Here is a 20,950-nt window from a genome sequence, read left to right on the forward strand (position 1 = left end):
TGGAGCAAAAGCTGAGGGACTGCTGGCACATCAAGGCTGTGGCTGAAGGGGAAGAGATCTATTTTTGTCAGAAAAGAGACTGAGAAGGTCAGCAAGGCAGCCTGGTGCTCCTCCCAGCTCCCCAAAACTCCTTAACAGTTCTCGTGTGGAGCTTAACCACTCAATGTTACACAAATGACAAAGTCAAAACATGGTGGGGTTTCAGCCTTGCACTGAATTGAGAGAACCTTTAGAACCACAGTCATAAAAACCTGGTTTCTTGTTACCTGTTCCCCGCTGCCTTCAGGAATCACAGATCTGGAGGGTCACTGACTTCAAAGGGGTTTTAGCATTTCCCAGGCTGCTGCACAGCAGTGCTGGAAACACTGGTGCATCCACCTGTGGGAACATTAGAGCTGCTCATCTGGAGAGAGGACTGTTATATTTCACTTTACAGTGCTTTTGAAACAAGGTTTGCTCTTTGATGTGGCTCAAAGGCAGGTGAGGTGCAGGACAGAGAACAAACCCCACATCAGACCCTCCTGTACTTCACAAGGCAAGACAGTTACCCAACCCACCATCAGACCTTGAGTCCCTTGTAAGACACTACTACAAACCTCTCCAGGCTGTTTGCTCCTCAATTCTCCTCCTCAGCAGCAAATCCAACTGCCAGGAGTGACATCAGCACCCATGGAGGTGAGAACAAAAACACTGCACCTTCACCCCTTCGCTAATTGCCAAATCACAGCGCGGGGCCAACACCGACAAAAGGCATCAAATAGGCTGGGGAGTTATTCAGCCAGTAAAATTATTGTTATTCTTCTTCTTTCTGGGATGGGACTGCATTAGGATTGCAGAAATTCAAGTTCAAACAGAGACGAGGAAGACAGGGAAAGCTTTATTAGATTCCAGCCTCACCATGTGGCAGCTGGTTACAGGAGAACAACTGGTGGGCAGGGGAGGTTTCCAGCATGCACAGGTGGGTGAGAAGGGCAAGGCTGTATTCCAAGCACGTGCTTGGCTCCAGGGCAGGGCATGCACATGGGATGCAGGCGCTCAGCAGGCTCCAGAAGTGTGCAGGGTCTCTTGAACATGCATTTTGCTGAAGCTGAAAGTTTTATCAGAGAGAGAAGATAAGTGTGATGCGAGTAGGACCCCTCTGAGAGGGGCTGTTGCCATGGGAGGCACGACGTGCTTTGGATACAGCCTTGGTGAGAGCGGGGTCAGGACAGGCCCCGTGATCCAACATGCCTCGGAGAGGGGAACACGGAGCTCCTGCCCACAGCCAGGTGAAGGAAGGTGGGAGGTCCCTGCAGGGCAAGGTTCATGTCCCACAGGGGAACCTGCACACACAGTCAGTCAGTCAGTGCCCAGTGCTCCCTCACTCACTGGGAGCCTTTTGCTTCCTGTGGCTCCTTGTCCAGACTTAGGGCTGGACAGAGCAGCAGCTCTGAGCCCTGGGAGAAGGAGCTCCAAAAGAAAATGTGGGAAAGAACTTGGTATTTAAGCTACTTCAAGTACTAGTCAAACCCAGCTTACCCATTTGTTCGATTTATTGAACTTCAAAGAGGTGCATGCTAAAGCATTAAGATTTACTGGTTTGGATTCCTCTCTGTACAAGTTCTTTCAACCAGCTTGAATGCATGAGGCTTTACAGATAGAAGCGCTGAAATACAGGATAAAACAAATCTAAACTCCAAATCACTCCATGAAGAAAAATTGTAGAAAATAAAAAAAAAAAAACCAAAAAGAAAACAAAACAAAACAAAAAAACCCAAAACCAAACCAAAAAAAAAAAAAAAGGAAAAAAAAAAGAAAAAATCCAACAAAAAACTGCAGCACTCCTCAGGGAAGGGACAGACTGCACGAGAAGGAACACAAAGGGGTGGAAGGCAAGCTAGTGTAGTCTCTGCCCAAAGCTTCTCTGTGCTGGCTGCTCATGGGATGGAGTTCAAAAGATCCTTGAGGAAGCTGTCGGGGTCATTGATTTCTGACAAGAGTCCTTTAAACAAAAGAAGATAAGACAGAAGAATTAGATCCAAAACACTGCTTCTCCTGCCCACACTGAGGATTTGTGCTGGGCATGTGTAAGTAAGTCACTAAGGACAGCTGCAATCTTATTTTAAGTCTGGATACAACGAGGATAAAAAAACCCTTGTTGGACTCATGAGCAGAAGGGAGGGACTGAAATGTGTGCATTAAATCCATATGGCACTCGCTCTTGTGCAGCTACAGGGATCCTGCTATGCTCCATACACTGAACAGGAAGAGACCTGAGGCACAACTCTTGACAGAAGTAAGAACAGCTTCTCTGCATGTTTTCAGCATCTCCTGACTCCTGGGGGTACCAAAATCCCTTCAGCAGGAACACTGGATGCACCCAACTGCTGCCTCCAGTGCATGGTCACATCTATTTACCAAACCACGTACCCCTCAAAACACCTTCAAGCTCTAAGTCTGTATGTTTAACAGAGCAGGGGGAGGACCTGCAGGATCAGCTGGGAGAGAATTTCCTGTCTGGGGATGCTCAAGTGCATGTCCCAACTGTTTCTGAGATAGTTTAGGACTGCTGGTGTCTCTGCTCTCCCTGTCTCATCCAAACAAGCTGCAGCAGTGTCAGGAATGCTGCTGTCTCCAGTCACGAGTTGCATGAGGCAGCCTATAAAAGGGAAAGCACACACTTACCAGCCACATCCAAAAACTCAGAAAACGTTTCCACTGGCATGAACTCCTCCTGGAAGGTTTTCAGGGCCTTGTCTGCAGCTTCGTGTATTGGCATGTCGTTGTGTCGGATGAACTCAGCGAGAGAGTAGGACCAGCCTCCCTCTGTGTTACTGGTAGGCACCTTCTGAGAGGGGAACAGGAGACCAAATCAGTCTAAAAAAATAACTATTTAAAACGGTAACTGCAAACCCTGCTGCCTTCTCCTGTTGCTCCTGGACTTGCATGCCCTGCCTCTTGCAAACACACCACAGAGAACAAGTTATCCCATGTGTGACTTGACCATCGTCTTGTACAGAATGAAACAAGGTCACAGGCATTTTCTCACATCAACTACTTAACATTCTTTAGAAGCTGCAGGTTTTTTCTTGTGGATGCCCCTTCCTCCTACCTTACCCAACAGTTTCCCTTGGAATGTTCCTGTTTCTATGAACAATGAATAGGAAAAATAAGCAAATACACAATACAGGAGTGCTGCCAACTGGCAAAGTCTCTCAATTCTTCAGATACTGAACTGCAAGGGGTACAATAAGCACAGGCAGCTTCCTGCAGCCTTTGTGCTCTTACAAGGTAAAGAAGAAAAAGGAAGAAGGAAGAAATTCCTCCCTATGAGGGTGGTTTGGCCCTGGCACAGGTTGCCCAGAGAAGCTGTGGCTGCCCCATCCCTGGAAGTGTCCAAGGCCAGGTTGGACGGGGCTTGGAGCAGCCTGGGCTGGTGGAAGGTGTCCCTGCCCATGGCAGGGGGAGGAAGAAGATGGGCTTTAAGGTCCCTTCCAACACAAACCATTCTTGTGATTCTATGAAGTTTTGTGTTTACAAGGATCTTGGAAAAAGGGGCTTCAAAGTTTGTCTTCTATTTCAAATTCCTGTAGTTGCACAGGTTAGAAAGCTGAGATAGAAGAATTCCAGCTGATACAGATGAATTTCCAGGTTTTCCTTACCTTGAACATGTTGTAAATGAGATCAACAAGCGCCCAGAAGAGCAGGCCAGAGCGGTACGTTGCATATTCCTTCACTGCCTTATCTGCCAGTCTGGAAGACAAGAAAATCAATCCGGGAGTTGATCCCTTTATTATGCTTTGTAACCCATCTGATGAATAGCACAAAAGCTGAAACAGCCAAATAACCCATCAATAACACCATGGGAACAGCTCTGAGTGAGCTTTGCTGTGTCCTCCTGGACATGAAACAAACACTGGGCACCTGAGAGCTCTCTGTGCAACCATTCCTAAGGCTGGGAAGGCTCTTTACTCCAGCTGTGACTGGTGTAACTAGAGCAGGTTTGCCAACAAAACCTTATTTCACAGGAAGGAAACAATCACAGAGAGAAGTGGAATTGTGACTGCTAAGACTATGTAGAAAGTCAACAGCAAAGTAGGAAAAACAATTTAAAGCCTTTGTTTGTGTGTACACTACTTGGAGAACAGCAGATTCCTGAAGGAATATCTAGGATTCAGACACAGTCAGTGTCCACGTCAGAGAACATAATTTTGCTTCTAAATCACAAAAGTGTTTCTGAAAGACTCTGAGGGAAAAATCCTTTAAGAAATCGAGGAATTTCCATTTAATATATTCTTGGTTATTCTCTCACCAGCAAAGGACTTCTCTTGGAAATCCAGCATCTGGCTGCAGGAAAGCTCCAAAAGGTGCAGAGCAGTGCTGGGATAACAGCTCCAAAGTTTACAGGATTAATCACAAACAGGTTCTGGCAAGGTGGAACCTCCTGCCAGCAGCTCTAATGGTTTTGGAATTTTCTTGCATGTGTTTCTAAGGTACATCTGCCCCATCACATGATACTTCCTGCTTAACACTTAAAAGCTTTGGAAAAATAAAAAGCCCTTTTTTATGCATCCAGAACCAGCTCAGCTACTGCTGCTGCAAGTCAGCACCACAACAGGGCATCCTGATCACGGTCCAACTCCAATTGGCCACAGGTTGGGGTTTGTTTGGGGGAAATGAACATTTTCGGCTCTTATTAAAGGCTACATTTGTGTGTCTGTCCTTAAAACAGACATTTTAGTAGGTGGCAGCCTGCTCAGGCAGCTAAGCTTAATTATTTAAAGGAAAATCAATTAGTAAAGGTGACTAAATTTCCACGGGAGGAACAGCAACTTAGAGTGAGGCTAATTCTGGCCTCCCAAATACTGCAACACAGGCTCTCTTTTTATGTGAATGGTTTTGATCTAATTGGAGTCTGGTCCTTTAATTGAAAACTAAAAGGCCCTTGTGGGTTAAGGCTGGTAGTTACCTTCTGGAACAGCTATTTCATGTAAGAGCTGCTGCATTTCATTCCTGTGAGCTGGTTCAGCTCATCAGGTGCACAGGGATTGCCAGCAGAAAGCCAGACATGGACACTTGGGAATATTTTAGAAAGGTCATGGTCAGGAGCAAAGGTTAAAAAAAATCAAAAGGGTATTTTCCTTCCAAACTCCAGATGAAAGCTACACTGAAAAGTGTCCACAGGAGTTTTCAAGTTAGAATTCTTGGTTCAATAATAATGAGCAGGTCACTTGATTCAGTTCTTTGGACCATTCTGGTAATTAGTTCTGTGTTTAAATAGAAAGTGTTTCTAAAACATAGGACGTGCTGAGCATCTCTCCCTTTGTTCTTGCAGACACCTGTGACACTGTCACTGCTGGCAGAGCCAGAAGCCATTTTTGGCTGGATTCTCCCCAGTTCTGTGTTACCCTGGCTGAGGAGCTGGATCGACCCCCCCCCCAGGGAATGTGCAGGATTTGCTGCCTTCCCTTGAGTACAAGGGAACGCAGATTATTGCTGCATTTGCATATGATTTACGAGATTTTGGGGATCATGAGTTGATCCTCAGCTGCTTTGAAATGCCCTGTTGGTTCCTGTAGTGACTCCTCTCCATTGTCCCTGCACAGGTAACAGTGAGTCCTTGAGTCTCTCTAACCTTCACCCCAGTGTTCCCAGAATGGAGCTGCTCCCAGACATCCCCATCGAATGTGGAATGCTAATTTTAATCTTTCGCATGCAGACATGTTACTGTGGTGTCACAGCCACTGCCTCCTCTCTGCCTCAGCCTACAAATTCAAGGTATTGGGACTTATCTGCAGAGCATTTCACCATCCATTGCTCTCTTCCTGATTTTCCACAAGAATAGATAAGCACAGACCTTGGAAATCAGAATTGCCATATTGCTATTTCTGAGAGCCTTTACCAGAGGAAGGCTTTGTGCTCTCTTAGTCTGCAGAGATTAAAGAAAGCCCTTGAAAAAACCTTAACATAATTCCTGAGCACTGTTTCTGAGTGCTCCCCTGAAATTCCAGAGCTTAGATGGTTTTGGAAGTTTTTTGCTGTGTCTGTTTCAATCAGCTTTTATTGCATAATGCCTGGAGAAGAAACAGTCGTTTACTGAGGGTTTAAAAAACACCAAACACCCACAGCAAACCCACTCAGGGGCTTTGTTTTCCCAGCCCACACCTTTGTGCCTAGTAAAATGGCCCTCTAGGACAACATCTCCTGGATCTGCTAAACCCCCTTTCCCAGAATTCAGGGAGGGAGGGGGAAATAGGAGACAGGTTGAGCTTGAAACTAGCACAGGGCTCTCTCCCTTTCCCTCTTCCAAGAGCATTGGCACGTGTGTAACTACACTGTAATGACTTTATCAAACACATAATTAATGTCATCAGCATAAGAATGCCCTTTAAGGCGACTTAGAATAATAATGAATTGATCCCTAATTATGACAGCTATTTAAAATCATCTTTTCAGAAACTGGAATTCCCCTTCCCTTTCTGAAAATATGTGCCTTTGTCATGCAGGCACAGCCACTTATTCTTGTGCTTCAAGTGCCTGACAGCTGCTATTGATTTTTTTTCTTTTTTAAAAGCAAAAGCATTTGATTTCTATTTCTGTTTTCCTATTTGAGGGAGGCTGGTGCACTGATCAAAAGAGCACAGAAAGAGCTTCTTTAATAAGGCAAGCAGGGAGTGTTACAGCTCTGAGACAGCACACAGCAGGAGTTACTCCAGTGCTTCACTCGGAGGGAATAAGAATCTTCTCAACTTTTAGCTATACTCCTAGAAAAAGCATAGTTTCCATTGATCAGCTGATTGATCCACTCCAAAAACCACCCAGAATTAAATGCTCCTGCTCATACCAGCACTGGGATGTGGCTGCAGCCACTCCAGGCCAGGCTGGACGGGGCTTGGAGCAACCTGGGATAGCAGAAGGTGTCCCTGCCCGTGGCAGGGGGTGGCACTGGATGGGATTTGAGGTCCCTTGCAATCCAAACCATTCTGGGATTCTACAGCTCTGCAACTCTGAGCACGAAGCTACTCAGAAGGGTAAATATCTGGTGTTGTAACTACACACACTCCTTCCTTGTGCTCCCCATAAGCTGCAGGTGGCTCAGTGACAGTGACACGAGTGGCTCTGTGACAGTCACACGAGTGGCTGACAGTGACAGTGACACGAGTGGCTCTGTGGCAGTGACACGAGGGGCTCAGTGACAGTGGCATGAGAGGCTCTGTGATAGTGACACCAGTGCCTCAGTGACAGTGACACAAGTGGTTTTGGGGTGGTGACTGACCTGTTGGCCCCCCCTGGTGACACCACCCGTGCGTGGGAGGTGACCAGGAGCCGTTTGAGGATCTCCACCCTCATGGATCTCCACTTCTCCGGGGGGGAGATGTGCAGTGCCAGCACCGTGTAGTAGTGGGGCCCATCCACCTCGTAGGCACTCTCCACCCACTTCTCCTTGGGGTGCTCCAGGAAGCTCTGCAGGTTCTTCTCCTCCCTCGAAGTTGCTCGAGTTCTGGAACACAGGAAAAGCTTCAGCAGCTGCTCTGGCTCTGACAGGTTCATCTGCTGCTTCCCAGGAGCTTTAGGGCACTGTATCCATGCAGTCCTGCAAGGGAACAGCAGTGCCACCTGGGCAGCTTTGGCCCAAATTCATCCACTGGGTGAGGATTTGCTCCCAGTGGAGATACAAACCTAGCGACTCCTTTTCCTTGGAGAAGTTTGCAAGGCATCTGGCATTGCCCCAATAGAGCGCAATACATTACAGACCTATTTCTCCTTTTTTAAAGCAAAAAATAAATGGAGTCAGGCCAGCAAGTTCATGCATTCGAGTTGTACCATTTCCATCAGATGCTACATACGTGGCTGCAGCTCCTACAGCCACACCTGAGAATCCATTTATATTATTTATCTACTGCAAAAGCAATCCCTGAGATATACAGGCCAGTGTCAAACACAAAAAGATACTGTACTTACTGCAAGCTTACATACATATTTTTTTTTTCTTTCCCCTAGAGCTCCAGTCTTTTCAGAAGTTCCAACACCCCAGGACTAACTGTGTAAACTCTGTGTTCCAGCACACTTTGTGAAGATGGATCACACTTTCCCACATCTATTGCTCTACTGCAGCAGGAAGAGGCTGCAGCCAGGTAGGACCTTTGATTTTACCTCCCTATCAGGTATAAAGCAGCATCCCAGCACATAAAACAGGATTGTGTGACCTTTCCATTTGCTGCATGATGCAACTGGCAGCTCTTTATTTTCTCCATTTAATATCAAAAACAGAATGCAGTTTTCCAGGGTTGCCCAGTGGGTTGAGGGCTCTCTGGTGCCAACAACTAGCCAATGAGATGAAAAGAATAGTTTCACTTATCTGTCTCCCAAGGGACTGGGAAAACAATAGCACAGGGATCTGGAGATAGATATTAAAAATAATAGACAAATTGTATTAGAGCCAAAATGTTGATTAGTTCCAGGTAGGAAAGGGAGAGAGATTCCACTGCACTGCGTTTGGAGTAACCTTGAAGATGTGTGGATTTTAATATTTATACCCTCATCTAATTACTATTACTTACTACTCTAACTATTCAAATAAAAGATATATATGGGCAATCCATTTTTGCATGATCAGAACCAGCTCATGCATTCCAAAGCATTTGGGTGCCTATGGATCCATGTCATGCCAAAGCACTGTTTTATTGGTAAAAAATACTAATGATAATAAAAAACAATAATTAAAAATATCAGGAAAATCTGATGGACCTGAACATGCAGGAGAATTCCAGTATGTCAAAACTGGAAACAAAACTGTGTTATTTTAATACTGAATAATATAATACCAGGGTTAAGTTTTCAGCTAACAATTACTTCACCACAGTGTCTCTTCTGTCTGTTCAGGAGAAAATTAAGCTGGCAGCGTTTCTTTAATCTAATAACCCTGTTGCTCACCCCAGAGGTAATAATTACATCTAGAATGGAAAGAGAAGCTAATTCCCAATTGCTTTTACTCAATAGATTCCCTGTTATCCTGCATGTCCAGGCAGCAACGCCTCACTCCAAACAATGTAAATCCCTAACAACCTACTTAAGATGTGCCATTGGGTTCCTCCTAAAACTTTTGTGTGATTTCCCATCTTTCTTGCCACATACTTGTAACAAAGCCCAGACTGCAGCACTCAAAGACCTTTTTGAGACTAAGAGCGAAGGCAGAGGTTGTTGCTAAACGAAGGTACTGACGTGTTGAGGACGTAGAGCACCGTGTGGATGATGTAGGGGATGAGGTGGATGTTGCTCTCCCTTCCTCCCCCTCCAGTGTCTATGCTGAAGGATTGCTCCATGGCAAACCGCAGAAAGAGCAGTTTGATGTCGTGGACATTGAGCTGGTAGGTGGGTTCCCGCTGCCCCGTGCACTCCTGGAGGTACGTGTTGTGCCTAGAAAACAGCAGGAAGGGCTCCTTTAACAAAAACCTTAATAGAAATCCTTCTGCCACAGCACAGCTCTGAATCTGAGTAAGTATTTCACAGAAACAGAGCTTTAAAGAATGAACAGGCTATAAAAATGCAGCCCCTGCTACCTTGGATTAACCTCCCCAAAGGGAGGCTCTCAGCTTACTCTTACTCTGGCAAATCCAATTCCATGTGCAGACACAAATACACTCACCAATACTCTTTCCTCATGCCCAGGGTCTGGGATACAGTTCCCCAACTGATATGCATTCAAGATGTTACCACCCTCGATTTCACAGAATCATAGAATGGTTTGGGTTGAAAGGGGCCTTAAAGCTCATCCCATCCCACCCCCTGCCATGGGCAGGGACACCTTCCACTAGCCAGGTTGCTCCAAGCCCCGTCCAACCTGGCCTTGGACACTTCCAGGGATGGGGCAGCCACAGCTTCTCTGGGCAGCCTGTGCCAGGGCCTCCCCACCCTCCCAGGGAAGGATTTCTTTCTCTTATCTGATCTAAACCTACTCCCTTTCAGTTTAGGAATTTCTAATGTGACTGTACAAACCCAGCACAAGGTGGACCAGAATCCTGACAACAAAATCCTGATCTTCATCTGCTCCAGGTAAGAGGTCAGGTACCTCACTGCCATCCAGTAGAGGTTTGGAAATCTACATTAGGGAATCTCTTGGTGTCAGACAGGTTTCTTTTGTAAAGCAGGGGGTCTCTGGGCCACAAATTAATCAACACTGTTACTGCAAACTGCATCTTCAGGAGTAACTGAGGGCAAAGGAGGTAATGAAATTATTTATTTATATGAAGTCAAGAAGCAAACAAACACCTGCACTTTTTTAGGAGATCCACTCTAGATAGCAGAACCTGAAATGGCTCAGTTTTACTGACTTAGCTGCCACCACCCTTGATTCCTTGGTTTTAAACGAGCCTCTGTGGCAATGTACTGACTCACCTTCCCAAATGCAAACCAGCTGGAGAAAAAGCTTTCTGTACTCACCGTGCTAAGCACGTAGCAAAAGCAGACTCTGGCACATGAGGTCCCCAGACTGGTAGGAGCCCATTGCACTTGGTGTTGGCATTTTGCAGGGCTGCACTTTCCCATTCCTCACGGCCCCGAGCGAGTCTGCATGAAGAGAGAGAGCCACACCCAGGCAAGTTAGAAGGATGCAAAAAAACCATCCAAAAAATGACAATTCCACAGCTTCTTTAAATTATGGACTTCACTCTCCAGTGTCCAGGCCTGACCAATATTAAAGCAGCCCCCAACAGAGAAGCCTGTGGCTGTAAAGATCAACAACTAAGCAAATCCATCTTGAGTTCCAAGGTCAAGCGTCATGATCCTAAACCACCCTGGAAAAGAAGTTGAGCCCCCAGTGACCACAACGTACCTCACAGCTGCAAGGTGACAGTCGTAGTGGACGATGTTGAAGTGAGAGACTGTGCTGTACCCTTGTTGTTTTCGTGGTTTGTTCTCAAACTCCTCGAGTGCCACGCGCTTGGTGAAGGTGTAAATTCCCAGGACTTTGGTGGGCTGCAATGACAAAACACAGTTGTCTTCAAAATCATTCACTTCTGCAACAGCTCACATTTTGTGCTGTTTTGACACTGTACTAAATTTAACCTCTCTCAGTCCCAACCTCAACAGATGTTTTTCCAGCTTTCACTGAAAACACACTTCAAATTCCCAACCACCTCTGGAATTACTGATCTTAAGAACCAAACCTGAAATTTCCTCATCTCTCAGTGCCAAAATCCCAGCCCTTGTGCAGCCAGATACTGACTGGTAAGTCCCCTCAGCTGGTGAGAGGGCTCTGAAAAGGCATCTCTCTGTAACTGGAACCTGCATCTTCCATTGCCTGGAACTCGTGTCTCCCATTGCCCGGAACTTGCATCTCCCTTTACCTGGAACTTGTATCCCTCCCGGCAGATGCAGCAGGTCAGACCTGGCTCTTCTATCAGCTCCTCCATTTGTTTCAGCAGCGCAGTCTTGGTCACTACCTGACCCTTCTCATTTGTCTGGAAGAGAGAAAAGCTTAAGCAGGTTAAAAAGAATGATGAGCACCACCATCCCCACCACTGGAACTGGAATGCCCATCTTGTGTTTACTCTCCCAGGTGAACTGGAGGCTTGAGCTCTGTGATGTTTGTCAATAAATCATTTCACACAGTTCCTTGTGTGGCAGTTCTAGCAAGACAGAAAGAAAAGGCCATGAGATCATCAGTTTGCTGGCAGTGCCACCAGACATTACCGTCATCCCCAGAGTGCCCAGGGCCTTCTGCCTCATGGCCATGGCCATTCGCTTCTTCTCTGCTCGAGTCTCCTTGCGGGCAGCGTCGATCTTCTTGTTCACCTCTGGGTGTTCCCTCAGTGCCTCCAGCAGATTCTCTGCCAGCGTCCCGATCCCCTCGTCACTAGAAACCTGCTCCAACTTGTGCAGGTTGGTAATTGAGTCTGTTCCTATTAGCACCTAATGGGGATAGAAGCACAGCACTTTGTTCAGGAAAGGGGTGCCCAGGACAGTGGCTGTCCCCTTTAATCCCACCGTGACAGCTGGGCAGCAGCACTGAGCTGCAACAACCTTTGGCAAGTGTCTTCCTTCCCTTTTTTATGCTCCTACATTATGAACCTGGGCCCTAAAATTGTGTATGAGACTGGGGCAATTTGCCTCTCCACTGGTTGTCACTAAGAGCTCAGATGGGTATGTTGGATGAAACATTTGTTCTATTTTGTGCTATGACATTGTGTTGATGTCTTAAAACAACAAGCAGGCCCCTAGAAGCTTATCATTACTATGTAGTTCACAGTCCTAAATTGCCTTCTCTTCATATTGGTGTGTAAATCTCACACATAAGGAAATATTTAAGCATAGGAAAATCTTTAAGTCAAAATCTCTAACTCTTCCAGACTAGCAGATGACACTTGAAGCTGGTGTGTCTCTCCAAGCCCAACAAAAATCAGTGTAGAATCAACTCCCATAGAAATTAATCCTCAGGTACAGCCACAAAAGCAGAGTAACAAGCCAGCCATGTCCTCCTTGCCTTCCAAAGAGCCCCCTCACCTGTGTTGCAGGGTGCTGCGTTGCCAGTCCTCGGAGCAGGCGCAGGATAAAAGGAAGTGCAGGTCGAGATAAGAACTTCTTCCATATGTCTGCATCCAAACTACACAGAAAACAAGAGGCAGCAGCTGAAGGACAGTCACCATTCCCAAAAGAGGCTTGGCAGCCACCCAGCAGCACAGCTCATGGAGCAGAGGCTGCAGGAAAGACAAGCTCCTTTCCCCTTGTGTCACTCCTCTGCTAATTAATGAAGTGACATTCCCATTCCCACTTCCAGACTGTGCATACTGGTAGACACAGTGTCAGCTCTGAGCCTTGAGATTTATGTTCATGAGTTGGCCCTTCCAGCAAAAGCTCTGTTATGGTGCAATGGGAGGGAACAGGCAGGAAACACAAGTACTGTGATATCCAAGGAATCAGCTCGGATGGGTATAAAACAGGAAGATTTCAGGCTTTTTAGCCCATCCTTATGTGCATTCTCTCACCAGACCTGCTGCACCACAGCTGTTCCAACTCTAAATGGGGACTTACTAACAGCTTCCTTGGAAGATTGTGGTGATGGAATGAGAGAAGCATGTTCAGGATAGTCTCACAGAGTAATCACATACATTAAGTAGTGTCTCTTACTTCTTTGCACTGGGAATGTGCTTTTTCATGTAATCCAGGGCATTCTGTGTAATTCCCTTCTGCAGGATGAGATCTTTCAGCTGATGGCCATTGCTGTTGTTCTTTATTCCTGCTGCTATTTTACAGAAGCAGTCCAGGAAAACTTTATCATCTCCACTGTGCTCCTCATCATACCTGAATAAAGAGAAGAAATGGTAACTTGGAGGCTCTCCAAAAACCCCTGCCTGTAATTCTCAGCACATTATTGCTGAATGATGTACCTACTCCAGTTCAGAGACTCAGAAAAGCTACTCAGACCCCTGTCACCTCAGAATATACCCTGAAGACCTATTTCTCATGCTGAAGTGCACACATTTCTTATAAAAATGGCTTAGAAGTGAAACAGTAAATTAAACTTAAGGCATCAGGAATCTCTGAAGCTTTGCATTACACTGAAGTAAGAATCAATGAAAAAAAAAAAAGAGACAGCCATGTCAGTATGACTGATTTCACATGCTTTTAGCTGAATTATGAACAACATACTTATCAAAGTCACAGTAGGGCTTGAATCGATCCACCAGGATCTGCATTTTCTCCATCTCCCCGAAGGACAGGTACGGGATGATCCGTAAGAGGCCCTGCAGGACACTGAGGTTGGAACGGACAAAAGTGCTGTTAATCTGGTCCAGCAGCATCACCAGCTGGTCCTTGTCACCCGTGAGGAGGAGGTTGCCCTGCGAAGGAAGAAGAGAAGGATTTATGTTCAGGAATAAATCTACAACCTTCAATAAAATCCTCACTAGTTGTGAGTTTTGAAGGATTACAGGTCTAGTCCCAAATAAAGGCAGCCTGATGAAGAACAAAACCCAGCCTCATTCCCAAAGATCTTGTGGAATGGCTGTATCAACCCCTCAAGCTGACACTTGACTTATTCCACTTACTGTTAAAGCATTTTCCAGTCAAAGTCTAATAATTTCAACCCAAAGGACATCAGATTCCTATCCTCCCATAGTTTCAAAAGGTGAGTGAGAAACTCTTTTTGTTCTCAGTCTAGCTGAGATACAATTTTATCCTTAATTAGCTGGAAAATCAAACACATTTTTAACACATACAAAAACACTCCAAAAAACAAGGCCAAGCTGTGTCTTTTCTTGTCTGACTCTGGCCTGTGGCCCAAAGCAGGAAGGAAGGGATCCAAGCAGTGCCCAACAACCCCCACCCCGACTGTGCAAGACTCAGCCTAAAGAAGCCTCACAGTGCTTTTGGTTCAAGGCACTCCTCGTGCCCCTCCTCCAAGGCCTGCTAAGACATGCCAGTGTAACAAGGGTTAGACGCCCTGTGAACACTCCTCTCCAGCTCCTGCAGCTCAGCATCCCTGTAATCAGATTATATGGAAGCCTTGAATCCCAAACAACATTTGTATTTGTGCACAGAGGCCCAGGACTCACCTTGTCCTCGCTCAGAGGTTCTGCATTGGATTCATCCAAAATGATCTCCATTATACTGAGCACTTGCTCTGCCACAGCTGCTCCTCCACTGTCCTTACTCTCCTGCTCAGCCACCAGAGCCTGGAAAAGATAGAAGGAGTTAGTGGAACACCAGCAGCAACTAGTTTAAAGAGATGGCAGCAGTTAGAGAACACCAGCATTAACTGGTTTAAGACAATGGCAGCAATTAGAGGAACACCACCAGTAACTGGTTTAACTGACCCACATACTCCCAGCCACTAACAGATCAGGAATGTCTAACACATAATTTGCAGTGCCAGCACAGCAATATTTCAGATCTCTTGTAGTTGTCTTAAGGCAGTGCGGCAGAAGTAGCTTAAATTCATTGGAGTCCATGGAAAACAGTTTATGGAAGCCCAGGTTGTCCTTACCAAGTTAAGAGTTCCCAGCATCACATTCAAAGTATTCATCTCTGGCTTGACCAACTGCTGACGATTTATTTTCACCTTCACACAGTAACTAAACAGCTTTAACAGCACCTACAAAATACAGAGAAGGGATTCTCTATGGTACCTTCAAAATGAGCAGGAGAATTTTGCTGCAGCTAAAAGCACCCATAATATACCTGATTTCCAAACTTGTGGGGTAAAGTACAAGCCAGATTTTTATAGCAATATAATTCTTAGCACAGCTTTGGTTTTCAGGTAAGGTCAAGGCAGAAAATAATCACTAGTGAGACAGGATTTATTCTTACCAACTCCTCAGCTTTGACACACCAAGTATTTGTAAGGAATTGTTAAACAAGAGGAACAGGAGAGGCAAAGAAAGGATTTCTCAGGTTTTCATTCAATAATGAATTGAAACCTTTGCTCCAATACAAGGCAGACTGTTTAAACTTCACTGTGGCATTTTGCATTGTGTAACTCCTGACCCCCCCAGAGCCAAAGCTGGGACTCACAGTTAAGAGGTGCCGGCCTTGTTTGAAGTCCTTGATCCCAGTCAGTCTGTTGAGCATGCACTCCAAACCTCCACATGGGGCCATGACTCCTGCCATCTTATAAACTTCTTCCTCATCCTCCTCTTCATCTACAGGACAGACATAAATTGTGAGGAGGGGAAGCAGCCACAACGTGAAAAAACCATGCAGCACACGGCAAAGAGTGAAGGAAAAATGGAGAGTACAACAGAACACATCTATCAGCAGTTCAAGTCACTTCAGTTGTACTGAATTTGAAAAGAATTAAGAGCAGGAATATGAAGAAGGGCTGGGAAGAATGGTCCCTGTGCCATGCAAGTGTTCCCATTTGAAGCATGGCTTTAAAGCCTTGTTAAAACCCTTCTTCACTTAAGGTGAAGCAGTTAAATGCAGCAAAAGCAGCATCAATCAACGTTAAGCTCACTGCTGTGAGGATAATAATGTCATTGCTCTGCAGAGAACTCAGATTTCAAATCTAATCCCAGCTTTCAGCAGACAAATGCCTTACCAGTGGTGGAGTCAAGAGACTCGATGAATTCCTCCGTTGCATCCCCCAGTAACCCCCGCATGCGGTAAATGATCCTCATCGGCTCCCCCTGCAAGAGCAGAGCTTTATATTAATTATATCTCTCTGGGCACTTATAGACAAGTTTTATTCTCATTACAGTATGTAACAGATACCCCAGCCTCAGTTCTCCCTCTCCTTCCCTGACACAGGGAAATCTTTCACTCCCTCATTCTCCCCTCACTGAGATGAATTAAAAACAACAGTAAAGCCACCTGCAAAAACATCAATAACTCATCCATTGGTCTGTCCAGCTTTTCTTGGCACTGCCAATTAATTGACAGGCTGGTAATAAACAGCCCCTTCCTCCTTACATCTCCTCCAAGTTTCTTTTGACATGAATGAAAGATGTAGCCAAGGAAAATGGGTTCATCTACAGATAAATGCCTGCTTTCCATGGCAACCTTTCCTCTGAGGGTATGGCGCAGCATATCTGGGAAATACAGGGAATAGGCACAGCCTAAGAAATGAAGCAGGACAGGTTAATTGGGTGAATGCTTTCATACAGATAAAATCTGCAGTGATGGAAAATGGAAGAGGAGTAAAAAGCAATTTAATGAGCTTTCAGTAAGACAGTACATCACTAAAATGATACAGCCAAACAAGCTGTGCTTTTACCCTGGGAAAGGACTAGTTTTCCAGATGCATTTCCAGCTGGAAAGACTTACAGCATATCACTAAACTTTCCATTTTTAATCCATAGGTCTGAATAAAAAGCAGAAAAGAAAAATCCCAGATTTGGGAGCAAGAGACCTTTCGAGAGAAAACCTGTCAGCGAGTGCGCTAAGCCTAATGTGGAATAAGCAGAGCTTAATGTCACAGCAAATACAGAACACAGGGAAAGCCCCGGGGGGAAGATCTGCTCAAAGGCCACGCTGGCGACCAGCAATTAACTCCACAGGGGCCCTGGTAAAATGGCAGATGAACAAAAAAAGCCGGTGAGAGACAAGGGAAACAAAAAGGGGCCTGAGGTTGCGTTTCTTGTGCGCCTGTCGATTCCCAGGGAACCGGAGCCGGGAGATGCTCACAAAGGAAGACAGATGAAAGCTGTTCATGCACAGGACTGCTGAGCAAAGTCTGCCTTCACATCAGTGCTGCATCCTGGGAGAGCTGCACAGTGGCTCCAGCCCAGCATCCCATGGAAACAGCACCTCGCTGCTCCCAGGGGCTGGGGCAGCACAGGGGATGATTTCCATCAGTGACTTGATCAGAGTTCACATCAGAGCTCACAGATTGAGACCGACACATCACTTCCCTATCCCTACTACTAAAGAATTATCACTGGCACAAGTTTTGGGCTTGATTTTGCAGTACTGAAGGGGTTTTTACTGTAATTTTACTGAAATAAACCTGTTCCCCATAGCACCATACACTGAAAACAGGCATTTTGTTTGATTTCTTCCCCCAAATGGTTTCAGGAAACTGAGGTTCCAAAGGTGATTAGAACACAGGAGGAAATGAAGGATGAACAAGAAATGTTGGGCAAATCAGGGGGTTTTATGATCTGAAGTGCCTCTAAAAACAGATTTGTAATGGGCAAGATTTAATTTGATGGTCTCAGTGGGAGTTTATTTTAGCGGCTACAAGAAAAGGAAGGGAAGAGCTTGTTTTGGACCACATCTACCTCTGGAACAAGCCTACTGTGACATGGTGGACTAGACTCTTGAGGCTGTTGGGTCCATTCCTTCATGTGAAAAACAGACAACACACACTACAAACAGCAAACTGGGAGGATGAATCTGTCAAGTGCTTGAGATCCATAAGAAAATATGCAAATATGGAGAAACATTGGCTGTTCTCTGCATAAATAACTTGGGTTCATCACTGAAGCACAGACTGATGGAGCAACCTGGTGTCCCTGTCTGTACACACACATTAAACTGTCGTGTGCAGATGGAGTGTGGAACGTGCTTTGAAAGGCAGTGACAAAGTTCAGCTCTTTCCCCAAAGGAATGTAAGGAAGTTTGTTATCAGGAAGACAGTCTATATCTGATACACTACACAGCTCACCTGGGGAACACTATGTGCTTTTAAATCACTCATGTTGCAGGACTGTGCACAATCTATCCTAATAGAGCACCAAACGGTGCTGACCAATTATACCAATAAATTATATGCCAAAAAATAAATTTATTATACCAATAAATTATATGCCAAAAAAGTGACTTGTGAGACTATGATTTTTCCCCCATTTTTTTGTTAGTATGAAGGACAGGTGCTTTCTGCTGTTAACATGTATAAAGAAAACACAAACCTCATTTGTGGGACACCACACCTTCCTGTAGACCTCAGCCACAGGCAGATCCAAACTGATTATCTTATTGTTCACCAAAAGCTGAAAAGGATAAAATAACAAGTGAAGAACAGGCTCAAGTTGCACTACCATCCCAGTTGCCCAAAAATGGTGTCCCCACACATCTGTGCAAGAAATCCACATGTGCATCCTCACCTCCATCCCACTGTCATCCTCCAGCAGAGCCACCAAGTCACAGTCCTGACAGATTTTGTTCTTGATGTCCCTCATGAGTGGCCCAATGCCGGGCTCGTTACTGCTGTAGGGATTCCCTGGCATTCTGCCCTGTAAGAAGTCTTCCTGCTGAGGATCTTTCTCCAGAGTTACAAAGAACTCAGTGACTTCATTCTCTTCCTAAAGAACAGCAGCAGAGACAGAGTGAATGAGTTTTTTCCCCAACTCCGATTCTGGCATTTTTATGGCAGCAAGTGACAGGATGTCCCTAAACCTTCAGTCCTTCCACCACCTGCTGTACATTCCACACATGTGGCACTCAGAGGATATCCAGGATCATTCAGTAACCAAATTCCTCAGGAAGAAACAATACTACTGATTCTGCTTTTTTGCACAGAGCACATCACAGCAGGGAACCTGAACAGTGACCCCCCAGATGGGACACACTGGGATACAGCTCTACACTGGCTAATAGTAAATCATGATTGTAGACACTGTTGCTCTTTGCCAAAATGCAAGGAACTCAATCTACGGTTGCTACAGGCGGATGGTGGTGATTTTTTCCCTCTATCATGAGATCCCACCTGGAATACTGTGCACAGTTCTGGTGCCCCCAACATAAGTTGGAGCAAGTCCAGAGGAGGGCATGAAGTACCTGAGGGGACTGGAGCACCTCCCCTATGGAGACAGGCTGAGAGAGGTTGGGGCTGTTCAGAATGGAGAGAAGAAGGTTGTGTGGAGACCTCACAGCACCTTCCAGGATTTGCAGGGGCTTACAGGGAAGCTGGAGAGGGACTCTGCATCAGGAACTGGAGTGACAGGGCAAGGGGGAGTGGGTTCAGACTAAAAGAGGGGAAATTTAGGTTACATATTGGGAAGAAATTCTTCTCTGGTAGGGTGGGGAGGCCCTGGCACAGGTTGCCCAGAGAAGTTGTGGCTGCCCCCGGATCCCTGGAAGTGCCCAAGGCCAGGCTGGACGGGGCTTGGAGCAACCTGGGCTAGTGAAAGGTGTCCGTGCCCACGGCAAGGAATGGGATGGGCTTTAAGGTCCCTCCTAACCCAAACCATTCTGAGATTCTACTTCAGAAGTGCGACTTTATAAGTGACCTCCAGCCCTCTCCACACTTACAGGGTAGATAATGCTGCACAGTCTCTCGAAGATGAAGACTGGAGTCCTGTAGTCATCAAGGCTGTAACGTTTTGCAGTCTCTATACACACTGCCATAAATGCTTTGGTTTCAGATTCTGTGCCTGCCAAGAAAAGGAAGCATTAAAATAGACACAGGAGCCACTTTTATAGGTTCTATTTAGACTCAGCACACACAATAAATCCTTCTGCAATCAGCCCCACACTTTGGTGCTCTCTTCTTTTGCGTATCCACTCCATAAAAGACGAAAGGCTATTTATTGGTATGGTTATTACTAGGAAAAGCCTTTGCATGGCTGGGCTGCAGTGAAACAGTCCCATAAAAAGGAGGAGGCTTAAATTCCTGAAAAATAAGAGATGACCAGGAGTGTAATCTACCTTTTCTGTGCCAAAAGGAAATATTGGAAGCCATAAAACCCCCTCACTACAGCAGTCATTTAGGTAAGTTCTTTGTGTGGCTGTAACAATCTGCTTTTTCATCTTCGTTGACCCAAACGTTGGATTTATGGAACAGGGGTAGTTTTACCTGTTGTCATATCCTCCAGCATCTCCAGGAGCATGTCCTGGGTTTCATCAATCAGCTTTGTCCTCTGTACCACCAGCTTCCTCAGACACAGGTACCCGTTCAGGACCGTGCCCACGAGGCGGCTCTTGAAGTGCCGTTTGATGGACTCCACTTCCACAAAGGAGGAGAGAAGACCTAGAAAGCAGTGAAAACTCAGCAAGTGGGAGAGAATTTGGTTCGATTTCTAAATTTCATGGCAGCAAACAGGGCACAATATCATAAAAATTACTTCTTCCAACTCCCATTAAAGTTCACTCCTGTCAACCAAATGGTTGGAGGCAAAAACCCCGGCCTGGGAGAAGTGTCTTGTAAATTATACAACAAGGAATAATAGTTTCTGGAATGAGGAAAGGGTCTAAGGAGCTTTCTAAGTGCTTGATACAAGATTCTGCACACTCTGGCATTTTTCTGTTGCAAGATATTTCAAAAGCAGATGATTGTTCCTCTTCTAATACTTAAGTGAGCTCTGATGATGTGACATGACTGATCAGTGACATCACCAAACTGGCCACTCCTATCATAAAGCAAAGAATCAGCAAACACTCAGATTCTTTCCCATGACACACTGATCAACATGCTGCTTCTTGCAAGAAGCCAGGCTTTATGAATTAGTCCACTAATGTCTGAAGAATTTGGCACAGGATACAAAAAAGAATGACCTTGTTAAAGAAGTATTTCCATCCCCAACAAATTTTTGAA

General features: G+C 45.5%; 1 protein-coding gene across 7 annotated transcripts in view; it reads right to left on the minus strand.

Moving 5' to 3' along the window:
- Window positions 1-855: 855 nt before the first annotated feature.
- The window catches only part of UBR4 (ubiquitin protein ligase E3 component n-recognin 4), an 80,110-nt gene continuing 60,015 nt past the window's right edge, over window positions 856-20,950 (minus strand). For 5 of the 7 annotated variants that reach the window (XM_051773403.1, XM_051773402.1, XM_051773401.1 and 2 more), the window contains 20 exons: window positions 20,213-20,386; window positions 19,669-19,790; window positions 18,522-18,719; window positions 18,327-18,407; window positions 16,016-16,103; window positions 15,490-15,617; window positions 14,963-15,070; window positions 14,532-14,651; window positions 13,627-13,817; window positions 13,105-13,278; window positions 12,481-12,580; window positions 11,671-11,889; window positions 11,325-11,438; window positions 10,811-10,953; window positions 10,420-10,545; window positions 9,202-9,396; window positions 7,256-7,480; window positions 3,642-3,732; window positions 2,665-2,827; window positions 856-1,981 (listed from right to left, as the gene is read on the minus strand). In XM_051773403.1, coding sequence (XP_051629363.1) covers window positions 1,917-1,981; window positions 2,665-2,827; window positions 3,642-3,732; window positions 7,256-7,480; window positions 9,202-9,396; window positions 10,420-10,545; window positions 10,811-10,953; window positions 11,325-11,438; window positions 11,671-11,889; window positions 12,481-12,580; window positions 13,105-13,278; window positions 13,627-13,817; window positions 14,532-14,651; window positions 14,963-15,070; window positions 15,490-15,617; window positions 16,016-16,103; window positions 18,327-18,407; window positions 18,522-18,719; window positions 19,669-19,790; window positions 20,213-20,386 — 2,825 coding nt within the window. In that variant the 3' untranslated portion in view covers window positions 856-1,916. The remainder of the gene's footprint in view (window positions 1,982-2,664; window positions 2,828-3,641; window positions 3,733-7,255; window positions 7,481-9,201; window positions 9,397-10,419; window positions 10,546-10,810; window positions 10,954-11,324; window positions 11,439-11,670; window positions 11,890-12,480; window positions 12,581-13,104; window positions 13,279-13,626; window positions 13,818-14,531; window positions 14,652-14,962; window positions 15,071-15,489; window positions 15,618-16,015; window positions 16,104-18,326; window positions 18,408-18,521; window positions 18,720-19,668; window positions 19,791-20,212; window positions 20,387-20,950) is intronic. The other 2 variants (XR_007900910.1, XM_051773399.1) reach the window with 2 other exon arrangements.

This window comes from Manacus candei, unplaced genomic scaffold (genome assembly GCF_025592945.1).
Source record: "Manacus candei isolate 608988 ecotype Guabito, Panama unplaced genomic scaffold, ASM2559294v1 h1tg000169l, whole genome shotgun sequence".
NCBI classification, from domain to species: Eukaryota; Metazoa; Chordata; class Aves; order Passeriformes; family Pipridae; genus Manacus; species Manacus candei.